We start from the raw sequence: 21,982 nt of genomic DNA, 5'->3' as shown, positions 1-21,982 counted from the left end.
TGAGGTATCGTTCTCAAAGAAGAAAGTAAACACTAAATTCTGAAAATTGCAAATGTAATTTTTCCATGTAACCTGATAGGGCAGTCCTTGATAATAGATTGACTAGCTGTCAAATAAATTTGTAATTTTAGATGAGATGGGCTTTAGACCAATTTTAAGATTGAGTCTATCCAAGTGTGCTCCCCTCCCCCAGTAAAGTAGACACAGTATGCCACAGAATTCTGTTTCATTCCCAGTGTTTCTGCTGCAGTGGTTACACAGCTCCTGCTCAGTTTCATTGTAATGCTTTTATAGGCTTCTCTGGGAAACTGGATAGCGAATGAAATGTAGATATAAAATTAATTTGTAATTTAAAAAATCATTTGCTGATAGCACTGTGTATTTGCTGGAATCTTCCTGGCTAGCCAAGATTCTTTCCCTTTCCTACTTTGTGCTTCATACTTCTGTTCTTAGAAGGGGAAAGCCCTTTTCCAGTCAGGTGTGAGTCCTGGGAGGGGGGGGAAGTGTGTGAGTGTGTCTGTGTGCATGCAGAATCATAACAGGCATTCAGTCCCAGCTGGGCAATGACACTAATTGCCCAGATCTCATGGATGCCTGTGATGCAGCACGCTCACTTTCTCTCCTTTCCTATCCTCTCCAGGGATTTTTAAAATGCAGTATTTGAATTTTGGTGAGTGGTAAAGACCCTGCCCTAGGACCCATTTGACAAATGAGAAGCTGTGCAGCATCAGTACCAGCCGACTGAGCCTCACTGAGTCTCTCTCTCTCTCCTAGTCAGCAGCTACTGTTGTGAGACAAGCTTCAGCTCTCTGTCATTGAGGAAGTTCCATTTGCTCATCAATAGGCTGCAGGCTGTGTCTTCTTTTTTTCCTCTCTGTTAAAAATTCGTAGTTTAAACCTACCAAGTTGCCTTAGCTGACAAACGAATGTAGGGGTTTGGCGCTGGGGAGAGGAGAGGCATTCGAGAAACACCGTTTCTTATTTAAATCATCAAAAGGGAAAAAAAAAAACCAACCCGTAGTGACAAGATAGGGCAAACGTGCTTGCATGCAAGCCCCCTCACTTGTTCTACGTAGACTTCAGAGCAACACCATGCAGCATCCCCTTACGGGTGCAACCTGCGTGGCACTGCCGAATGTGGGCATGTGTCCCCAGCTCTCCTGTGCCTTGACTTTTATGTACTTACAGCAGGTAAGTTTGCTTAACTTTTTCTTTTCCTTGCAGTGCTTGCTTTGTCAGCATCGTTTGGGGGATTTGCAGTCGGGGAGGTATTTTTTGTGTGAATAGACTGTATAAATGTCTCCCACCCTGTGGAGCGAGTGTTGTGCCTGCACTTAACAATGTGAGAGTGAGTAGAAAATATGTTTTAACAGAGCATCAAGCCTTTGCATATCTTTTGGTGTTTTGGTGTTGGTTTATTTTATTTTTTTTGCAGTGTCTCCATTGGTGCTGTTTATAGATATTTAACACGGTACTGTCTGCGTTTCTCGTGGATACTGTAGCAGAGTTTCAGCCATAAAGGACTGCTCTTTATTCACTTGCAGGCATAAATTATACTTCTAATGTAAATGTGCCCAATGGCAATTTTGTTTAAGCCTTCTTTGAAGACAGGAATTTTAAGGCTGTGTTGAAACGTGCTGCTGATTAAAGCCAAGCTGATTTTTGCTTCACCAGGAAAAAGATGATTTATAAGGATATATCTGTGCAGAATACTTCTGTCATTGAAGTATATTGGACTGGGTTTAAAAAAAATGTTTGGGTATCAGCACAACAATACCCATTTCTAGTAAATTTTTAATTTTTTTTTTTTAGTTTCATTTCGTTTTTGCTTAGAGGATTTTTTTTTTTAAGTATTTCGCCCCCCTCTCTCTTCTGAAAGCATTTACTATTTGGTACCCCCTCTCTGCTGTAATGTCAAATAACTGGATAATAACACATTTTTTTTAACTGGTATTTTGGAATCATCTTTGTATTCTACTCTATTTTATAACTGAATCCACCATTACAGAGTCATCTAGTAAGTATGTAGAGCCAAGACAGAAATATGTTATCATGCAAAAATGATTAATACTGTTTATTCTGTTACTTCTGTTGAAACTTCAGGAGGAAAAATATTCTTGTGCCTACAAAGAGGGGCATTTCTTCCAACTTCCACTACAATAGTTTCTTTGCATATTGACTTCCCTGAAAGTCTCTAACTTTATTTCTGCATTCACAAATGCCTGAAAGATGTTATACGGTATTTCTTTTTGTTTCTAAAGAATAGATAAAATAGATTTAAAGCTTATTTTTATTCGAGAACATTTATTTTCCTGTTACTGCTGAAAGAAGAGAGGTCCAGTATTTTCAGGATATAAAACCTTCTGTAGGTTTTTTTTCTTGTGTAGTGTAGTATAAACCATTTCTGACTTCCAGCTTGGGAGTGCATAATAACAGATCCTTGCATGCGCCCTACATTATCCATGCATGTGGGAGGGATTCATATGTCTGCAATTAAAATTTGCATCAGATAAATATGATGTGTTTAAATTTCAGTAATTTGCATGCTGTAACTAAAATGTACGATCTTGGTAGTTCTGTATTCTGGGTCTGTTTTGGGAATGGCATTTATAGATCAGCTTTAATGATCCAGCGTGACTTGTGCACTTAGTGGTTATATACAAAATGTACTCCTGTGTTTTGTTCTGGATTTGTTTTTTTGAGTTTGACAAAGAGCAATTTCTATGTTAAAGATAGAGCTTTTGAAAGGAAAAATGGGAATTAAGGTGACAGGTCAACATAGCCACACAAGGAGCTGATGAAGGATAACATAAAGATGAGGTTGGGTGCTCTAATAACCTTCCTCAGTGAGATATTGCAGTATCATTATGCAAACACATCTATAGCATGGCACTGCTTTAACGTTTACGAAACTGTGCAACTCTAATGAATACTTTAGAACAGGGAATTCAATTGCATCTATTCCGTTCAAGGGAAAGATGAGAAGTGGTTGCTAATGCACTTTACAAAGCGCTATATCTAGCGGATAATTTTTAACTCTTTAAGTGGATTAACTGCCACACTTAAAGTTTTTTTTTTTAAAGTGTTTGCTTTCTCATCTCCTTAATCCTATTGTCAGTTTAGAATCATTCTGCCTGTACTAATCACAGTTATATAATAGGTTGAAAAGTCTGCTAAATTTGTGATGAAAATTGTGGCACGTTCAAAATTCTGTGCTTGTTGCTTCTTTTGAATGATGGTTGGCGTTTTAGTTATTCTGAATTCCTAGAGAGTCAGGTAATCACGTTCTTAATTCAGATATTATCTCTTATTTTATGTATTTAAGTATTTCTTTAGAAACAATGCTACTTTATCTCAAAATTATCCAGGCAGAGAGGACTGAGTTGACATCACCTGCAAAGCCAATGTAATGTGGTTCTGGTTTTAAACAGTAAAGGAATAGAAAGTCGTTTGTTTTTGAAAAAACATTAGTAAACTTTCACCATGACAATATACTTGGGTTTTTTTCTATTTTCCCCCTATCTGATAGTGTAGAGCAAACCTACAAAAATACTTGGTTTGTATGTTTAGTGCGAATATCACTATTTCAGTGAAACTGTAAATGTTTTTCTCTCTCTATGAAGTTGTCTATCGATCTTAAATACAGGTAACCTAAAAGCTTTATGTGGCAACTTAATAACTAGTGAATCCTCCCTGCCTGTGCAACCTGTGACCAGCAGTAAATAGACATTATGTGAAGCTGTCAAGTTTGGTTTTTTTCTCTAAAAATTGCACCTGAGATATATCTGCTCACTTGCACCTCAGTTAAAATGAACTCAGACATCTGTATAACAACTGAGCTCTCTCTTGGTAAACTTTGCTGCCTATTTAGAACTTATGAAAATATTTTTTTTTTATTTTTGCGTGTCTGCATTGGTATTCTGTCATGTGTAAGTTTTACAATTGGATATAAGCCTTTCTTGAAAGACTGAAAGGCATTATTACGTTCTTCTCAAGATGGGTAAGCCAATCTTTGTCAGTAAATACTTATTTATCCTCCTAGCCACGAGGATAGTGGTTTTCTGTGGAGCTGTATTAATCATTTGGGAAAACCTGTTTTGGTAGTCATTGAAAATTGGCCATTATTTATTTGTGAAAGTGACATTGCTTGGCCAGTTTGTGTAGTATAAATGGATAAACTGATTTCCACAGTGTACTATAGAATGCTCTACTACTTTTTCCAGGGTTAGAAACTTGATTATTTGCTCTGATATCTTTCACTTTACATGTGTGTGTAATGTTTTAAGAGCCAAGTGAGGAACAGAATATTTTTTTTAAACAGTTTATGCATGGAGGATGCTTTACCTAAAAATATTTTGGGCTTTACTCTTGAAAATAAAGTTGAAAATAAACAAAGAACAGAGGCCTAGATCATGTTATAGATTAACTCTTGATAAGATGTTCACTTCAAAAAGCCAACAGAAACTGAAGAATGCTTCTGAGTTAGTTATTTGAAATGGTCTGAAATGATGTGGACACTTTCTTAGTAAGATAGTTCTAACTATGGAAATCCAGAGTGAGTTTTCAAAGAGCATCAAAACCGAAATGACTGTGTCAGTGGCAGCAATGAACAGAGGGAGAATGTGGGGCTTGGCCTTGGAAGTTTTCACTGAGTCACTGTAAGGACAGGGTCAGCTGGTAAAGTGTGGATGCATGTGGGTAAGAATTTTCTTTAGTGTCAATATTTAGAGATACAGGAGAAGGGAACTTGGATTTGTAGCACACCCTATCCTTTGGTAACATTTTATGGGGTTAGAAACAGCTGCATCTATTTTCTTTTCTTCCCCTTAATATGACACATCAATGCAAAACCCAATTTCTGACCACACATTTATATCAAATGCTGGCCTGAAGTAATTTTTGCAGCAAAATGTTGACCGCTGGTAAATTGGGATTTTGGGTCTATTAATGGAGGCTTAGTTCTGTTAACTGGTGTTTTCCCATGGTCTGTGTTTTCCTGGTTATTCTGTTGGTGGTAACAAAACGAACTCTTGTTTTGAAACATCACAGAATATTCCATGTCATAGTGTACAGTGCTGCTGTCATTATTTTAAAATTGGTAATTTTTTTTTTTCTGTTTAATGATGATAGATGTGCTTTGTTTTAAATAGTGAAGTGGTTTGTACAAAGGGTAATTCCTCTTAAATGGAGCAATTGCTCATAGTGGACATTCACAGATCGAAAACAATTGAACTGAAACTTCAATATCAACCTTTTCTGTCTTTAACAAAGTAGTTCATGGTACAGCTCTCATACCAATGACGAAAAGAATCCACCATGAAAACAAAGCAGAAACCAACAAAACCTCCATCTCTACCCCAGCTATTCCATTACTGCTTACATGGTAAATTAGTGTAATTTTATTTGGGCCTTAAGCATTATGACTATGGAGAGAAGCTGAATTCCCCTCTCAGTTACTTATGTCATGCTTCTGGATCTGATGATTTATAGGGGTCTGAAAGACTTTTTATCACATTCTTTCTTCATGGCTTAATTCAATGTTGATTTATTTGGTAGCATTTTCAATTGATGTAGTCAATAGTGTCAATAATGGAATAAGGATTAGAACAGATTATCTTTGTGCTAAAATTGTGTAAAGAATTGGATGGATGAACAATTCAAACAATTCCCAGACACAGTTTAACTTTTTTCAATAGAGCAAAAGCACATCAATTGCTGAATGCCACCATTGCAGTTACAGTTCTAAGTATCTGGTTTTTGCATTTAATACTTCGGTGACTTTTCAAAGGTTCAGGTATGTCAGTTGAATTCAATAACCAATGTTTTATGGTGAGACTGTTTAAACCAATCATAAGGACATGGCCTTTCTTTGCCTAGTCCATTTTTAGTACTCACTCACTCTGTGGCTCTCCTGTAAAATCAGTTAATCTGACTTTAGTTCTTGAAAATTTTAAGCATCTGTTAGTTTACAAATTGGAGTCCTTGCACGATTTTGTTCCTCTCTCTGCTATTTCATGGAAATTTTCAGGTGAGAACGTACAACCTCTGCTTATGACTGCGTGAGTGCACGGACGTCCACAGTACTAATGCTCACTCACCATCTGTTTTTCTTACAGCTGGGCCTTGAGTAATTGTCCAGTAGCTGATGGACTGAGGGTAGGCAATGTTTTCAGGGTTTTCTGATTCATTTAACTGGCTTCGCTGCCCCAAGAGAAACATAGTACTTGTTTATTCATATGTGTAGGCTAAAAGCCTGTGCTATGTCAGACAAATTATGGTACTCTGTTAAAACAAAAAAGGAGCTGCTGTCCTACAGACCATATCCTGTTGTTGCATTTGTACCTAAGGGGACACTGTGGCACTCTTAGGGAATTCTAGTGTATCAATGAAACAGACCTCAAAAGGTGGGAGTGCAGCTGTTGCATCCAGGAGTGCTGTTAATGCGGATTTCAGGAATAATGTCTTGCTGTTTAACCAATCAGGATAAATAAGATCATTTGGTACTCACCAGTAAACTCAGAAGCCGATACTTGAGACTTCACCTGTGATTGAAGCCCAATTTCCATGTTTACATATCTTTTGTCTCCCAAGAGCTGCTCTGTTGTTTTCCAGAGGCTAATGAGAAGTGGCTTAGAGATCAAGTGCTGTAGCAGCTCTCATTCTGAATAAGAGCTAGTTTGGAGCATTTAACTCTAGCCTTGTCAAACAAGGTCAGTCACTTACAAAAGTGAGAGGAAGTGCTTCAGTGAAGTACTCCCCTCTTTAAATACTAGAAGGAGGGGGGGAAAAAAAAACCCAACCAAAAAAAAAGAAAACCAACTCCAGACACAAAAACCCCTCAACAAACCAGAAGAATCTGTTAAGAAGGTTATCTGCTGCTTTGAGCAAGAGCAGTTGCAAAGGACCTTCCATGTGGTGGGAGCAGGTGAATATTTTTGGCTTAGAACCATTGGTTTTTCTAAGTGACCTCTTTGAACATTTTCAATCACTTTATCTGAAAAGGGATGGCTGGATATTCTGTTGTGAGCTATTTGAAAGTTGTCCCCATTCACTAATATTTGCTAAGTATGTATATGGATGGGTATTTTCTGAAAAAAAAAAAATGTGGTGTGGTATTTTATACCAAGGAAAGCGTGTGGTGGTTATGTAAGCAGGGGTTTTTCTCAAGGCAGCCAGTAGATATTTCAGTTTGATTTTTTTGACCACAGCCATTCAAAACTAGACTGACTTTTTTTGTTTTGTTTTCAATATGTGTATTTCTGAGTTGGTAAATAAGTACTATGATCACGTTAATATTAATTCTGCTAAAAATATTTTTGAAGCATTTAATAGGCGGTATAAATGAAAGTGATAAGAATTGTGACACTGGAATTTATCACCTTGTTTTATAGAGTTAGAATAATGCTGGTGGAAAGGAGAAGTCAACACCCTCTAAGAATCCTTCAAGCTTTCCTGCCTTTTAAAGGTGCATGTGCGATTGATTTATCAGTTTTAAGGTGTGATGTGTAGTGCAAGAGCTCTCCTGAGAACCTCCTGTCATTTCTTTGCTGGCATTGCTCATTTCCCTCGGAGTTGCCTAGTGCAGCACCATTGACTTCTTTTACATTTTGCTTCCCCTCCCACTCTGTCAGTGCAGCAGCCCAGTGAATTTAATTAGAGAAAATAGCATATTTAATGTCTGTGCTATCCTGACTAGTTGTAGTTGGGCCTTTGGTCTTTTGCACTAGAGCAGGCTCCAGCTGTGGAGAGATCTCGCAGTGTTTTGATCCTGCTCTTTCTCGTTGTGTTCAACACAGGCAGAATCAAAATTAGATACCGTAGTAAGAACTGAAGCATTCAGTGAATTATTTTTTGTTCATAGTGAGTCACTGATTTTCACTTTTTTGTCCAGATATGGAAAGAAAGGCTGTGGTACTTCAAAACTGAAATACTTAAGATGTTCAGGTACTCATGAATAAGAATGCAAGTGCTTTCATCGTAGACAAACTTTAAATTTGTTTTAACCCTTTATTTCAAAATGCACCAAAAATTGTTGCTCTTCCTAACTATAACATCTTGAATATGATTTTTTTTGTAACTGTACACTGATTTTATACTGCCATCTCATATATATTTGTGGTTTGTGTATATACTTACATGCCTTGCCTCGATTCCTTACTGACTTGCACTAATATTTATTATTATGTAGCTTTGAAGCTGATTTCTTCGGTTCTTTTGCTTCTCATAGCATTTTGTTTTATAGTAATAATCATTATCTCTGTTGCGGATAGTAAGTCTTATGTACGTGAAATAGTTAATTACGAATATTGATTATGGGTGTAAAGCTTAATTTACGAACAAGGAAAGATAAAAAGTTCAAAAATACAAGCTTGTGATGTCCTAGTGGCACAATCTTTCATGAGACAGTGGGAAATTAAAGTATTTCTTTGAAATAAGTTACAGTTACCATTGTAAAGGGAGGCAAAAAGAAGGTTGAAAGTTCTCCCTGAGAAGATTTTGCCAAAACAGAGCTGGTGTGAAAATCTGGGGGTGAAAAGAAGTTAGGCAGCCCATATATTCAGTGAGTGTCCCCTCCTTAAGCTTTTTCCCTTGTCATGTATTAGTCCTGTCTCTGGGATGTTACATGGCTGCATGGCTCAATTAATGCTCTGTGGCAGGAGGAGGAAAAAAATGTCTCTGTCTTGTCAGAAGTGAAGTTATTTACTTTCAAAAGCTGACAGAATAGCACTGCAGGGGCTTCATTTATTTCCGTTCAGAATGTCATTATTGTGTAATGCAGAGGGACTCCTGCATGCATTGCAGGCTTACTCTTGTAATCTCAAGTCTGCTGGATGGCTGCAGAAGTGTAAAATGGCCCACTGGAATGTTTCCCTATTCTGACTTCAGCTTGTTCACTTTTGCAAAGCAGCATTCCAAGTGTCTTAAATATTTGCGGCTTAGAAGGCGATAAACGTGTTTGTGGTGGTGCTGATGCCGGATACCTTTGGAATCGTGCTCTGGCCTGGCTGGAAGACTGATTGTATCCTGAGTTACCTTTATAATGAGTGTCATTTTCCCTGATGGGTAGCATATGGTTTGAGACTGCTTTTTCAGCATTCCTCTGTCATGCTCTCTAGTTTTCCCAAGTCTAGCCCCAAAAGGAGTGTTTTAGTGCAGAATGTTTTATAAAGATTACTTGCTATTTCATTTCAAAGTTTGGAAAAGCATTTGACTTTGCTGTTGTTGTCTTGCACGTCCTTCAGAGGCAAGATAAGTAGTTTTGGTATTGCCTACCCAAGTTCAGCGTGTCTTGCTGCAAAAATACAGGAGTGTTCAGAAACTGCAGTTCCAAGGGGCTTGGTCTATTTTTTTCCCTTTCCCTTTGATACCATCTCTTCCAGATTCACTTGGAATACCAGGCTTGGCATGTGCACATGAAATTGCCTGTTGCTCTTTGGAAAGCTTTTTGATAACACCAAAAGTAAAAACACTGAAACAGCGGAGTTCAGGAGTTCCTCTGCCCTTCTTTCTGCCTGTTCTTAAAATAAATAAATAAATACTCCAATAGAAAATTACTTAATTTGGGGAGGAGTCACATTTTTAGTGATAGTTGATTTTTTTTTTTAAGGGTAAACCCTTTTTGATCAGTTTTTTTTCTTTTTCTTTTTTTTTTCTATTTAGAGCGGGTAGAGTAAAAATTACTAAGATGCCAAATTAATTTGTTAATGCTGGATTTTATTTGCACACAACCTATCTTTAAATGAAAGCAAAAGGATTCTGCTTCTAAATGGGCTTGCTTGCCTTCTTTCCTGCTTTTCTCTTCCTTTTATTTGCAGACATAAAATCCAATAAATTTCTATTGCAGTTGCTGGGCTTGGGGGAGAAAAAGGAGAGGAAAAGTACAAAGCTATTGGGAAGCGTCAAACACGGCGGATGATGAAGTACATTTCATAGCAGCCAATTCCAAGCCCAAAATCCCTGTTGTGCAGGAAGGCTTCCCAGCTCACACAGGAAATTCAGCCATTGCACAGCAGAGTATTAATGATTTATACACCCCGCACCACTGCTTTTGTTCACTCGCAGAGCCAGGGTGTGTTAATAAAGGAATTTCAGGGAAAAGGGTCCTGGCATGCTGAGTTGTTTTGCTCAGTGCGGTGGATGCTGCCTCATAAATCAAAGGAATTTAGTGCTTTACAACCTTTCAGAGCTGCTGAGGGTGGGGTTTTTTGTGGGTTTTTTTTTCTTTTTTTAATCTGATACACCTAGGAATATTTTCATTTCTTTTCTATAAAGAATGAATGAACTTCTGGATGAGATCTATCTCAGCTGTTTTAGGGTTGATTGGTTTGCTTCACAGTGGCATTATACTTCCATTTGTTTTCCATTTGGATTTATGCTTTATGGTGTTGTCTATGGAAGGAGACTAGCATGGTTTTATTATCATAGAGATGCAGATCACATTATATTCTGTCTTATTTCTTAGAAATAACTAAATGAAATATAAAGGCAAAATACATTTGCAGTAAGCAAAGCAATTTTATATTCTCTACCTAAAATAAAAACAAATAATAACACTTATTAAATATTATTATTTTAGCTAATTTTTTCTAATAAATATTTTTCAGTGGTCTACTATACACGAGTGATAATTTTTGAAGTTGTTTTTTTGCCTGGAAACTTTGTTTCTTAATAGCAACTGCAGGATTAGGTTCTTAATTTTGTATTGATTTACATAATTATCTTTTTCTAATAGTGGATCAATATTGATTTTGTGAAAGAAAATATGTATCTACACTTGATTATAGACATGAAGATAAAGAAGGCTGTTTTTTAAAAATCTCTGAAATTGTGATGTGAATTAGAGTATTAAATAATGTTGTAAGATGTCCTAGCAGAAAACCACTTGGTTGGATAGTTATGGAACCTAATCTTTGCTTTCCATTGCCCCTTTAAAAGAAGGTTTGGTGAGGGAATAGGAAATAATTGCAGGGAATGTGTTTTGCAATTAAAGGCAACCTGGTTTTACACGGGCATCTTAAGACTTTGTATGACACAGCAGACACAATGTTTTTAGCCTGTTTGGGCCGTTCAGCATCATAGATTCAGGTACCTTTTTGTACAGGAAATGTAACTGTCCTGTCCTGGCTTGGTCACAATAGAAAAGGTGATTCCCTCTGAGCTTTGTGGGAATCAGCACTGCAGAAGTTAGAGCTACTTAATACTGAGAGGAATTCTTTGTTTGCAGTTTTTGTGGTCTGAAGGCAAATAAATACTTTCCTTTCTGTTTTCCTCCCTCGTTTAAATATCACAGATTAATATAAGGTAGGTGCCCAGTAAATGAGGTTTATGTTTATAGAGCAGCATTGCTGCATTTGTTTGTCCTCCATTATTTGGGTGCGTGAGTGTTTCATTGTATTTAATTATGTCTGTGAGGCACAAGACAACAGTCAACATCTGCTCTATTGTTGCTGTGGTTTACAGATAGCTTTGATGGGTTATTAAACAATCTATTCTTCAAACAGCAAGCAGGGAAATAAGCTGCACCCATATTGTGTAATTTTGTAAAGGTACATTATGTAATTAGTTGTCTAGTACTTGCACACTAATCTTTTATTTTGATTGGATATATGCTATTCCATTTTAAAAAAAGTGATGATCCTTGGCAGTTTTTATTTAATAGTGAATTTCTAGTTTCTCTATGGGTTGAGTTAATTTTCCCACTACTAATTTGATTTCACCATATGTTTTATATTGAAATAATGCATCTGAGTTGTGAATGCTAATACAGAAATTAGAAATGTGCATTAACTTTCATTTATTACTGAAACAGCTACTGACAAACTATTAAGACAGAAACATCATTAGGTATCTTGAACTATTTTTGAGTAAAGGTTTGTGCTGTTACCAAAGCATCAGTTGGGGAAGGCAAGGTTCAAACTGCTTTGACTCTTAGATCTTACTCAGGGCAGAACATCCCTCGGTACACCCTGGGCAAGAGAAGTTGTACAAGCAGGGGGGTGACTCTGTGGAACTTGACTCTTGTACAAATGGATTTCCTGATGGAAGTGTGCTTGCGTGTTAATCTGCTTTTAATTTTGTTTTGGTTTAGTGTACCTGTCAACTGCTTCAAGTTTCTTTATGTAACACCGGTGTCCACTCTACTGTATCTGCATGCATTAAGGCAAATCACTGAAAGATTGCAACTACCCAGCATGTGATTTGTATTTTGCCTCAAAATAAAATGTAGAAGAAAATGTTCCAGACACAAATGATGAACAGATCCTAAAATTAGACTTTCTCTATCTTTTATCATTGCAGAAAATCACCTATTAAAAATGTTTGAGAACACGAGTCTGTAATATTTTCACGGCTCCTGAGCTGCTACTGCCCACAGTTCTAGAGCTGCAGCTTGCTGGGGTTGCTTCTCACAGCAGGGCTTCTGAGGCTTTGGAAATACTGTTAATCCAATGAGCCTGACTTAGGGACCCGGGTTTTCCATTGGAATAAAGTGGTTCAAAATCCTTTGGAACACGAACTCTGCTCTGGTGAGACCCCACCTGGAGTACTGCATCCAGCTCTGGATCAGATTGCCCTGAGAGGCTGTGGAGTCTCCCTCACTGGGTATATTCCAGAACCATCTGGACACAATCCTGTGTCCTGTGCTCTGGGATGGCCCTGCTGGAACAGGGAGGTGGCATTAGGTGACCCACTGTGTCCAGCCTGACCCATCCTGTGATTCTGTGACCTGTTGGAGCAAATCCAGAGGAAGTGCCAAGATGATGAGAGGGATGAAGTACCTCTCCTGTGAGGAAAGGCTGAGAGAACTGGGATTGTTCAGCCCAGAGAAAAGAAGGCTTTGGGGTGCCCTAAATGGTGACCTTCCAGTGCCTGAAGAGAGCCTACAGGCAAGACGGACAGAGACTTTTTATGAGAGCATGGAGATACAGGAGAAGGAGGATGATTTTAAACTGAGACAGAGTAGGTTTAGAGGAGATGTTAGGAAGAATTTTTTTTACTGTGAGGGTTGTGAGACACTGGCACAGGTTGCCCAGAGATGCTGTGGATGCCCCATCCCTGGAAGATTTCAAGGTCAGACTGATGGAGCTCTGACAAACCTTTTTTAGTGGAAGGTGTCTCTGCCCATTGCAGGAGGATTGAAACTGGATGATCTTTAAGGTCCCTTCCAAGCCAAATCATTCTATGATTCTATGAACTAAACTATGTACATGAAAAACTTAATTCAAATGAAAAAAATGTATAAAAAGCATGGTTACTTGGAAAAGTATGCATCCTAACAGGTAGGAATGGTGTTCCAGGTGCTTGTTGAAATGTCATTTTGTAAAATGGCCATAATTTTTAGCATAGAATGAAAATTCTTCCCTTTTTTTTTTTTTTTGCAAGGGCTTGCTAGAAATATTTTATAATCTTCCTCTCACCTACCTGAGATTGAAACAGGGTTTTCAGTTCTGTTCCTTCTCCATGGATGTGGAGAATTTCTCTTGAAGTTTTGATGAATGGAAACTCAAACAAGAGCTTCTAATTACAGTTTTGTAAGAGCTGAAGGAATGCCAGGGTGCTGCACTTTGTTTTCAAGGTGTTTCCAGAAACCCACTGTGGGTGGGGGAGGAACTATGGGTTTGTCAATTTTATTTTTTATTTTTTTATAATATCTATGACTAAATTGGCAGGGTGGGTCTTTTAGGAAGTGCTCATTATCAGCAAACATTTGTCTTTGTGTGTGACCAAACAACCCAGGCAGGTGTCTCTAGAAGCCTGCATGGGAATGGAGCATTCACGGGCTGTTTTCTGGCATGCAGTGCAGACATGGATTTTCCTGGGTGAGAAAAGCAGGACTCGAATTTCTGCTGGGGTAGATCAGTTTATTGACTTCTGCTGAGAATGCTACCCTTGGCTTTGCTGTGAAATTAATGCATCGTATGGTGAATGTGCATTTTCTGTCATCGTATTCTTGTATATTTTGCTCAATAGTTTCAAGTGTTTATTTGCACTAAAATCGTACAAGTTGTGTGTGCCCATTTCCAGAAGAAAATGAACTTTGAAACTCCTTTATAAAAACTCCAAGGGAAAGCTATTTTCAGCTTTATTAAGGAAGAAGAGTTACAGCAGGCAGCATCTGATCTGTGAGAGTGATGGGTACTGGTTACTCTCAGAGCTTCACAAGGAGTTAGGGCTGTGGAGCACAAAATATTTCAGTGTTTTCTTCGTGTGATCCTAAAGGGCTAATTAGGGATGAAGAGTTGATGATAAATCAGGAAATTCAGCTCTTTGTGAATGGCCAAACAGATCAGTGGAAAACAAAAAATATTGTTAGGCAGTGGTACCAGATCACTCAAACATGCAAGAAAGGAGGCTGTGAAGAAGACCTATCAATAACAAAAAAATGAGGTAGTTATAAAAACCTTTGAAAATAATTTCTGTAAGAATTCACTAGTCCCAGTTGACTCATTAATTATCTTGAAATCTGACAGTTCTGTAGAAGCAGCTATGGAGTGCTTTTTTGTCAATGCAATGCAAGAGAGATGTTCCAATAATAGCATTTATAATCCAGATGTGCAAAAGTCAGGTCTGTCTTATGAACCTCCTGTACAGTTCATGTTTGCTGAGCAACTCAAAGCTTGTACAGAAATATTACATTTCTTATTTTTATTTATTCCTGGTGTTCAGTCACATGTATTTTGGTGGTTTACTTCTTTACTACATAGTATCAAATGTTTCATTCCTTCTGGTTAGAAACCAATCACTATTGAAAAGCTTTTGAGAGAAGGTAAGATGCTCTCAGTTGAAGAGTTTGAGTTCAATTTTTAGTGTCTGATCCTCTAATCTTGCACTGCAGGAGAACTGACAGCCTCTGAGGTCTTAGAAGGAGAGTACTTACTCTTTGTCTTATTTCTTGCAACAATAAAAATCTTACTCAAGTTATTAGCTGGATATTAGTATTTGCTGAAGCACTCATTTCAACAAAAATAGAAATAATCCACTTCTGTTGTCCTTTCCTGTACAACTTTAGCCCAGTCCTTTGCTGGTGCCTACCAAGGGCACTGGCACAGGTTGATTAAAACATAAATGAAGGTGAGATTCAAGGCCTTTCTTTCTCTATTCCTTTCTAATATCAAATAGAATTGACAAAAAGTAAAGAAGTGGGTGGCAGGAAAGGCTTTTAGCATCTGGCACTGATACGACAGGGTTCTGGTTTTCTGATCTTAGGTGCTTTCTCTCCTCTCCTGTTATTCTGAGCAGTAGCATGATCCCCCTAGCTTTACATTGTCCTGAGACGGTTGTGAGAGACAACCTTAGAAATAAAGCATTCCCATGAATTCTCTACCTACTGTGATTACTGAAGAATATGTAGGAGTGGAATGTGTAATGAATAAATAGAATATTTTTAATAGGTTTCAGGAGAGGGGGGGAGAGTAAACAGGTGTTGTGATTCTTTCAGGTGAGATCTATTTACTGTGTTACCAGGAAGACTTCTTGAAGCTTAATCCAGGGAATTTTGTTCTTCCAAATTAATTGTCCTGTGTACCAGCACTTTACAGAGAGGTGGGTGCAGAGAGTACTCAGAGCAATCCCACTAACAGTGATCTGGCTTCAGTCCCAGACCCTCAAACTGGGGGCAGGAGAGATGTGACCCATCTCAGGGAGAGCCAAGTTTTAGCCCGGCCTGGATAGGCCGGGTACAAGACCTCACACTGAGTTTAGGAGTGGTGTTGAGTTGCTGAACATGGGATTAGGTGTGTCACCAAACATGTACATTAGGAAACGTCTATGTGACTGAATTGACTTTAGACATTAATTAGCAATGAAGTTGAAAAAGCTTTCTTAACTTTCTGCCATTCAGATTTGGAGGCAAACTTCCTATCAGCTGAGCTTTCTAGTGCTTCCAGCCAAATCCTGCCTGCCTTAGATGCTCCTTGCTTGTAGCTCTTGGCTAAACTTTAGTACTTAAACTATTGCCAGTGTCTTGAATAGAGCTGAGTTATGGCTTACATTACATCTAATGCCTTCAAGTCTTGATATTTTATCTCTTGAGAATATGAAACTTGTCTGTAGTGAACAGAAATTCCCTCTGATCCCTTTAAAGACCTATAGGGTCTTTATTATTTTGGGGTTTGAATTGGTTGTTTCTCCAAGGCACCCTGCTCACTTAGGATATCTACCCTATGCTGGTTTCTGCAATCAAGCCATAGCACTTGGCATGGTAGGGTGCTTGAATGATGTATTTATACAGGCAGGAGGCAGGGTTTAATATCATCTCATAATTCACTGTGCAGTCCTATTAATACGAACTTGACTCGGGGGAATAAGTAGCTGTTACTTGTCAGCAAATCCTGAGTGTATTAAGGGGGTGAAGTTGTATTGAAAGATTCTCACAGTGATACTCTGCTGTTCCCAAGGGAAGCAAATGAAATCTGTACTTTGATGAATAATGAATGTGCTAATTGGGGTCAAGAAGAAGTCATAGCTTCCTGTGATACAGTAGTTAGAGTAGCCTGACTACAGCAATAAAGAAAAGTCTGTTTGACCAGATTTGGTAATAAAAGTATGTGAGTGTCTGTCATCTCTGTCATCTCCACACGACTAAAGCCTGGGATGTGACAGTGGCATGCAGGTGGTTGATCTCTTCTGCAACACAGGGGTGTATTCCTGGCATCCTCTTTTAGGTATTGGTTGGTGCCAGTAAGAATATGGCCATGAACTGATGCTGAGACTGGTTAAGAGTTCAGATATTACCAAAAAACCTGTGTGGAATGGATAATGATCTCTCATGGCATGGCTTGGGTATATCACTAGGGTTCATTAAGAGTGGATATTGGTTAGTTAGTCTGTTCCTGACTTGCAAGGAAAAATGCATTTGTTGTTGCTGGTCTGTATTTGCAAACAAATGTACCCTAAGGGGAATATCACAGCCTGTGCTCACCTGCTGACAAAATACCTGCAAAAATACATATTTCTTGGTCATCCTGTATTCAGGACACAGAAGAATAAATGAGAATGAGGAAGATATATGCAAGTATGATTCTAATACGTATTTTGTGAAATACATAGAACCTGACACTTTATTAAAGATGTATGATAGTGCTTATCATTTGTGGAAGATGTACATAATTTTCAGTAGTTAGTCTATGTAACTGCATGATATCAAACAAGCATGAGATCTTGAAAGTGTTCTGTGTTTCATACAAAATTTTCTGAGCTGCTTAACTTCTCATGGATTGGAGGCTAATCTCAGCTGGTTTAGAAAATGCAGATAATCTCAAGAGCAGAGTAGTGAAAGATATCTGAAGTAGCCTGGAGATGGGAGAGAGTGTGTTCTCAAAGAGGCCAACAGGGAAAATTCAACTGATTTGATACAGCTATCCAGCTGATAAGAGTTATGTAATAAAAGCCAGCATGGAGCTCTGCAAGAGAAGGAAAGCAATGCAGTGCTCACTAAGGCAGAAGAAACAAAGTGCAGAACCTTGTAACACATCTTCTGTGCTGGGAATAAGTCGGGATGTCTGCATGTCAAAATCAACTCTTGGTACTTAAAGCAACAGTATTTTCCTCCAGTTTTGCAGCTAACTTTTCTGAGTGATCCAGGACAACTGGAGGCACACAGAGAAGCTTTCTTCACAAATATAATTGTACAGGCCCATGGCAGCGTGTTCCACCACTTTTTGTAGCTTTAGGAGGCTATTTTCTGTGTGGCACCTTGCAGTCCAATGTCACCCTTTTTCCTAGTGCAGAGCACAGCACAATAAACAACTGAAATTTCCAGATTCATCCTGCTTTAATTCTGACACAAATGCTGGGATAAAAATCTGGTTGTGATGCAGAATCTTTCTAATTGGTGTGATAGTGCAGCTAAGTTAAAAGACACCTATATCTATTTGATGTTTGTTTTCAGAGAGTAGTTGTTCGCAGATTGTTCTTGGCGTTCGTGCTTTGATATGTAGAGCTGATGACAAGTCCTTACGTTTCTGTGGTAGCCCAAGGGAAGTCCAGGCACCGAGGGATCCCTTAACTCCAGTTTTAACCTGCTTCTTCTCTCTAGCATACATTTATCACCTGTGTAAATGAATGTGTCTTGCGACTCACTGAAGGGTAAATCACTCTCCCTGCTGTCAGGGGACAAATACTTATCTTTTAGCAATCCAGTCCAAGCAGGGATGAGGGTTTCCAAGTTGTAGAAGAGGCCAAGCTTTGCTTTCAAGAGTTCTGGGAAAAGTGAAGCTAAGTAGGTGTATATCTTTTAAGTGGGTGTGTGTGTTCTTTTATATTGCTTTCATTGTGGTGATCTCCCTGTACCAGATGCAATTCTCTTCAAAGGAATTTACAGTCAGAGATGGATACAAATGTATAGTTGACCTGCAGAGGAACAGGAATATTGGTCACCATGCCGCTGGACAGTCAGTTCATCCCCCAGTCAATGTTTTTGTGTGGCATTCTGGCAAGAGGAGGTTTTATGGGCTGAAAGAGAATGTTTGTAGATGTTTATAGAGACTTACCTGGTAGCAGACAACTTCAGGAGAAAGCACCGATGCCATTTGGAGTTTGGTTAGGAGGTGCAGGAGCACAGTATTCAAGGCAAGACACAGAGAATATTCATCTTTGAGTTGTTGACAGTAATAGATTGGGTAGGAATAGGCTGAGGTGAGCCTTTGAGGGGGATGATAAGTACAGGATAAAGGTAGTAAAAGGACGTTTTTTGGGGCAATGCAGGTAGAGAAAGAAGTGATCTTCGTGGGAGCATTCCAAAAGAAATGGAAGGTAAACAGACCATTCTTTAGCCAGTGAGGTACTAAAGCAGCCCATGACTCAGTACACAGCACTGACAATAAGAAAGAAAGTTGAAACCAGAGAGAAAGGATGGGCTGTGTACTCAGAAACCAAGATTTACTGAAATATAGCACTTCAAATGTTGCAAGGGCAATCGGCCTACAGGGCAAAAGCCTTAATCTCTCTAGGGCTGCAAATAGTTTCTCAAATATGTTTCCCGACTTCTCCCAGCTTGTCTGAAGCTCTTGTATGTGGCAGGACTGTAATTATTTATCTTTATTTATCTTTGAAATCCCCAAACTTACTATCATTGTATATTTAGAAGAAAAAGGCTAAAATTTGAACTTCAGTGGAACTGAAGCATTGTTGTTTTTTGACTGAAGAATTAGCTGGCTTCATCTTGACCTGCTGCTAGTTTCTAACGTGCTCCTAAGAGCTAATGTAATTGTTAGATGCTAATGTAATTTTTAAATGAAAACTTTAAGTTCAGAAGAAAAATGTGTTAATTCTAAATGTGCTGTATCCCATGCGCTTGAAAAAGGTGGTTTCTCCCAGGTTTAAACAGTTTCTATATCCTTGCCCTGTTCTCTGGTATGAACTGAGATGCTTAATAAACTCAAACAACCCTGACAACATCTGCCATGTTAGCTATCAGTATGAAACCAGCAGACACTTTTGATTTGTGTAAGTGACATTTTCATTTAGAAGTCAGTAAAATATCCATGCTGTGTTTTGGCTCTGCTGTTACGTGTGAGAGGAGCTGGCTGGGGAATGGGTACCTGGCATGAGCAGCTCCTACACGTACTTCATGTGGAGGAGAGCAGAACAGTGAGCAGCTGAGGACAGGGGGCAGCTCTGGATGGTGCTTCTGGTGCACTTGAAGGGCCTTTGGCCCTAAATGACTTTTGCAGAAAGGTGGAAATAGTCTGGAAGACAAGTGCAGCAGTTATAAAAGTGTCAGCAGCTGTGCTGGGGAGGGTGGTGGAAGATGGACAGCTTTTTCTGCCTATCAGTATTTCCATTAATGCCAGATCACCTTCTCTTTCAAAGCATGTGTGGTGCTGGTGTCTGGTAATCCTTTTTTAGAAACAGTAATCTAAAGTTGCTGTGGATGAGGGAAATGATCAGGAGACTCGGAAACTAATTTATCCTTTCAGTTTTGGGGTTTTCCTTTACCAGAAAACCATTGAGAAACCTTAAAGAGAAAACAGAGATCATTTGGAGAATAGGAAAGGTGGCCAAAAATGGGAGACTTGAACTTAAAAGAATCAAATATGACATAGCATAAGCTATGGAGAGGGTGCCAAAGTAGTATCTGAATTTTTTATGATCTGAGAGCTGGGAAAGTTAGGCTAGTGTAGGAAGGAAATAGAAATTATTTGAACTTCATTGGTGTTGTGCAGCATTTGGAAGAAGTATTGTTTGTGGTATTTTGTAGATGTAGGCATTAAGAAGAGTTAATTATTTGGCAGAAAGATGGTCTAAATAGATTACTTCTGTCAGAATCTGATTAGAGCATACATCATTGATTGGCTGATGACTGCATTGCAGGGATCTGCCTTTTCCAGGCATTGTGGCCCCAGGAAAGTACCACAGCAAAATTTAGCCATGTGTTTTTGCCTGGGGACATATTTTAGTCATTGTCTAATGTACCACTTACATCTTATATGCAGGTGGGAGCAAACCTCTGGTCTTTCTTGCACCATTTTCATTTTCTTGCTCTGCCTGAACGTGTTTGGTTTTCAGGCAGATTTCTAGCTTGATTGCTGTACAGTACGGATGCACGGATACAGCAGTCTCCATTTCCTTCCTATTTAAATGACTTTTTAGCAAGTCTTCAGTGAAACTGCTGTTAGAGCGCTCCTGTCAGTAGCTTTAGTTCTGTGCTAAAACCTGAGATTGTGGTATTAGATTGCTGGGCCTGAAATACTTAAGAATTTTGTGACCTAGTACTACTACCTCAGCTTGCTTAACCTACGCTCTTCACCTTTAAAATCAGCCTTTTAGCAAAAAACCTGCCTTTTAGCAAAATTCTGCATCATCGAAACAAATAAGATTGTGCATTTTATTTGTGTATGTGCACTTTACATATAAAGCTAGTGTTCATGTGTTTTTCTTGTTCTTTCTTCCTCTCTCATTGCTAAAATCAATTTTCAGTTTTGGAAAATCCATGAAAAATTTTAATGAAAAAAAACCCTAGGGTTTGGGAACAGCTGAAAGTAACCTACCCTCCATGAGCACACTGAGAATGGCTTAGCGTGTAATTCTTTTTCCTAACAGCATTACGATTTTCTAGAATGTAATGGCAACGAAAGCTGTATAGTTGTTTAAAATAGATGATCTCCCCTTTTCCACCCACAGGCACAGTTAATTTTTTGCAGGGAGGAGGAGCCCTACAGCAGGCAGGAAGTGGGTGCTATCACCACCAGTGACATCAGGGAGATGCTTGATGTGCATGTCCCAACCCTTCTGGTTTTGTCCTCCCAAAAGTGTTTAGGTCCATGCTTGACCTTAATCATGCTAAAGGTCCTGCTAAAGTGAAACAGAGCTCTCAGCTTAATTAATACTCTTCTGGCTCATTCTCTCAGTCCTCAGTACTCTTTGTGGTCAAATTTCAGTTATTCAACATACTCTTGCAGAGCCAGAGTGACCATTGATACTAACTAAGAGTGAGCTGTAAAAATCAAGTCAAATTTCCTTTTTGTGTGGCTGGGAGGGAGAACAGATGTGTTGGTCTAAAGTGGTGGAGCTGATGCAGAGCCATTGGCATAAGTTCCGAGCTTGGCACGGGGCGGAGACGCGAGTAAAGCTCTGTTGTGCTTCTGTGGTTTTGATTCACAGAGGTTTGTGCGAACTTAGGTAGCTGGTGCACGCATGGGACATCATCACAGAGCCCAGCCACCAAGTCAGAGCTTGGATTTGGAGTGCCCCACACCTAGACATTTAGAAGCATGTTGCTATAGTGAGGCAAGCAAAGCGTCCTTTCGTTAAAACAGGTAAAACTGGTTTATTTTCAAAGTTTGTTTTTGTATATTACTATCTGCAATGTAGAAAATGGCAATGCTGCTTAGATATTTGATGTGTTTGTTATTCTGGAATAATTATACTGCTTGCAAAGGACTGGAAGGGTCCTCCTGGAAGTTGCTGAGTTCACACTACCACTACTATTTGCATTATATAATTGACTGTTATGAGCCACCCTTTTTTTGTTACTGTGGATTTG

General features: G+C 38.8%; 1 protein-coding gene across 24 annotated transcripts in view; it reads left to right on the top strand.

Annotated features, from left to right (window-relative positions):
• The window catches only part of RBFOX1 (RNA binding fox-1 homolog 1), a 1,110,759-nt gene that overhangs the window by 846,255 nt on the left and 242,522 nt on the right, over nt 1-21,982 (top strand). The window contains exons 1-2 of one of the 24 annotated variants that reach the window (XM_042037804.1): nt 607-1,191; nt 21,601-21,755. The exons of 20 other annotated variants lie outside the window; for them this stretch is intronic. Coding sequence is in view for 1 of the 4 variants with exons in the window: in XM_042037789.1 (XP_041893723.1) it covers nt 1,048-1,191 (144 nt within the window). In the remaining 3 variants the exon portion in view is untranslated. Of the gene's footprint in view, nt 1-606; nt 1,192-21,600; nt 21,756-21,982 lie in introns of those variants that run through there. 3 more of the 24 variants (XM_042037793.1, XM_042037789.1, XM_042037795.1) reach the window with 3 other exon arrangements.

This window comes from Corvus kubaryi, unplaced genomic scaffold (genome assembly GCF_017639235.1).
Source record: "Corvus kubaryi isolate FWS band 111438036 unplaced genomic scaffold, C.kubaryi_AGA036_p1.0 37387, whole genome shotgun sequence".
Lineage (NCBI taxonomy): Eukaryota > Metazoa > Chordata > Aves > Passeriformes > Corvidae > Corvus > Corvus kubaryi.
This window is presented reverse-complemented; position numbering and strand designations above follow the sequence as displayed.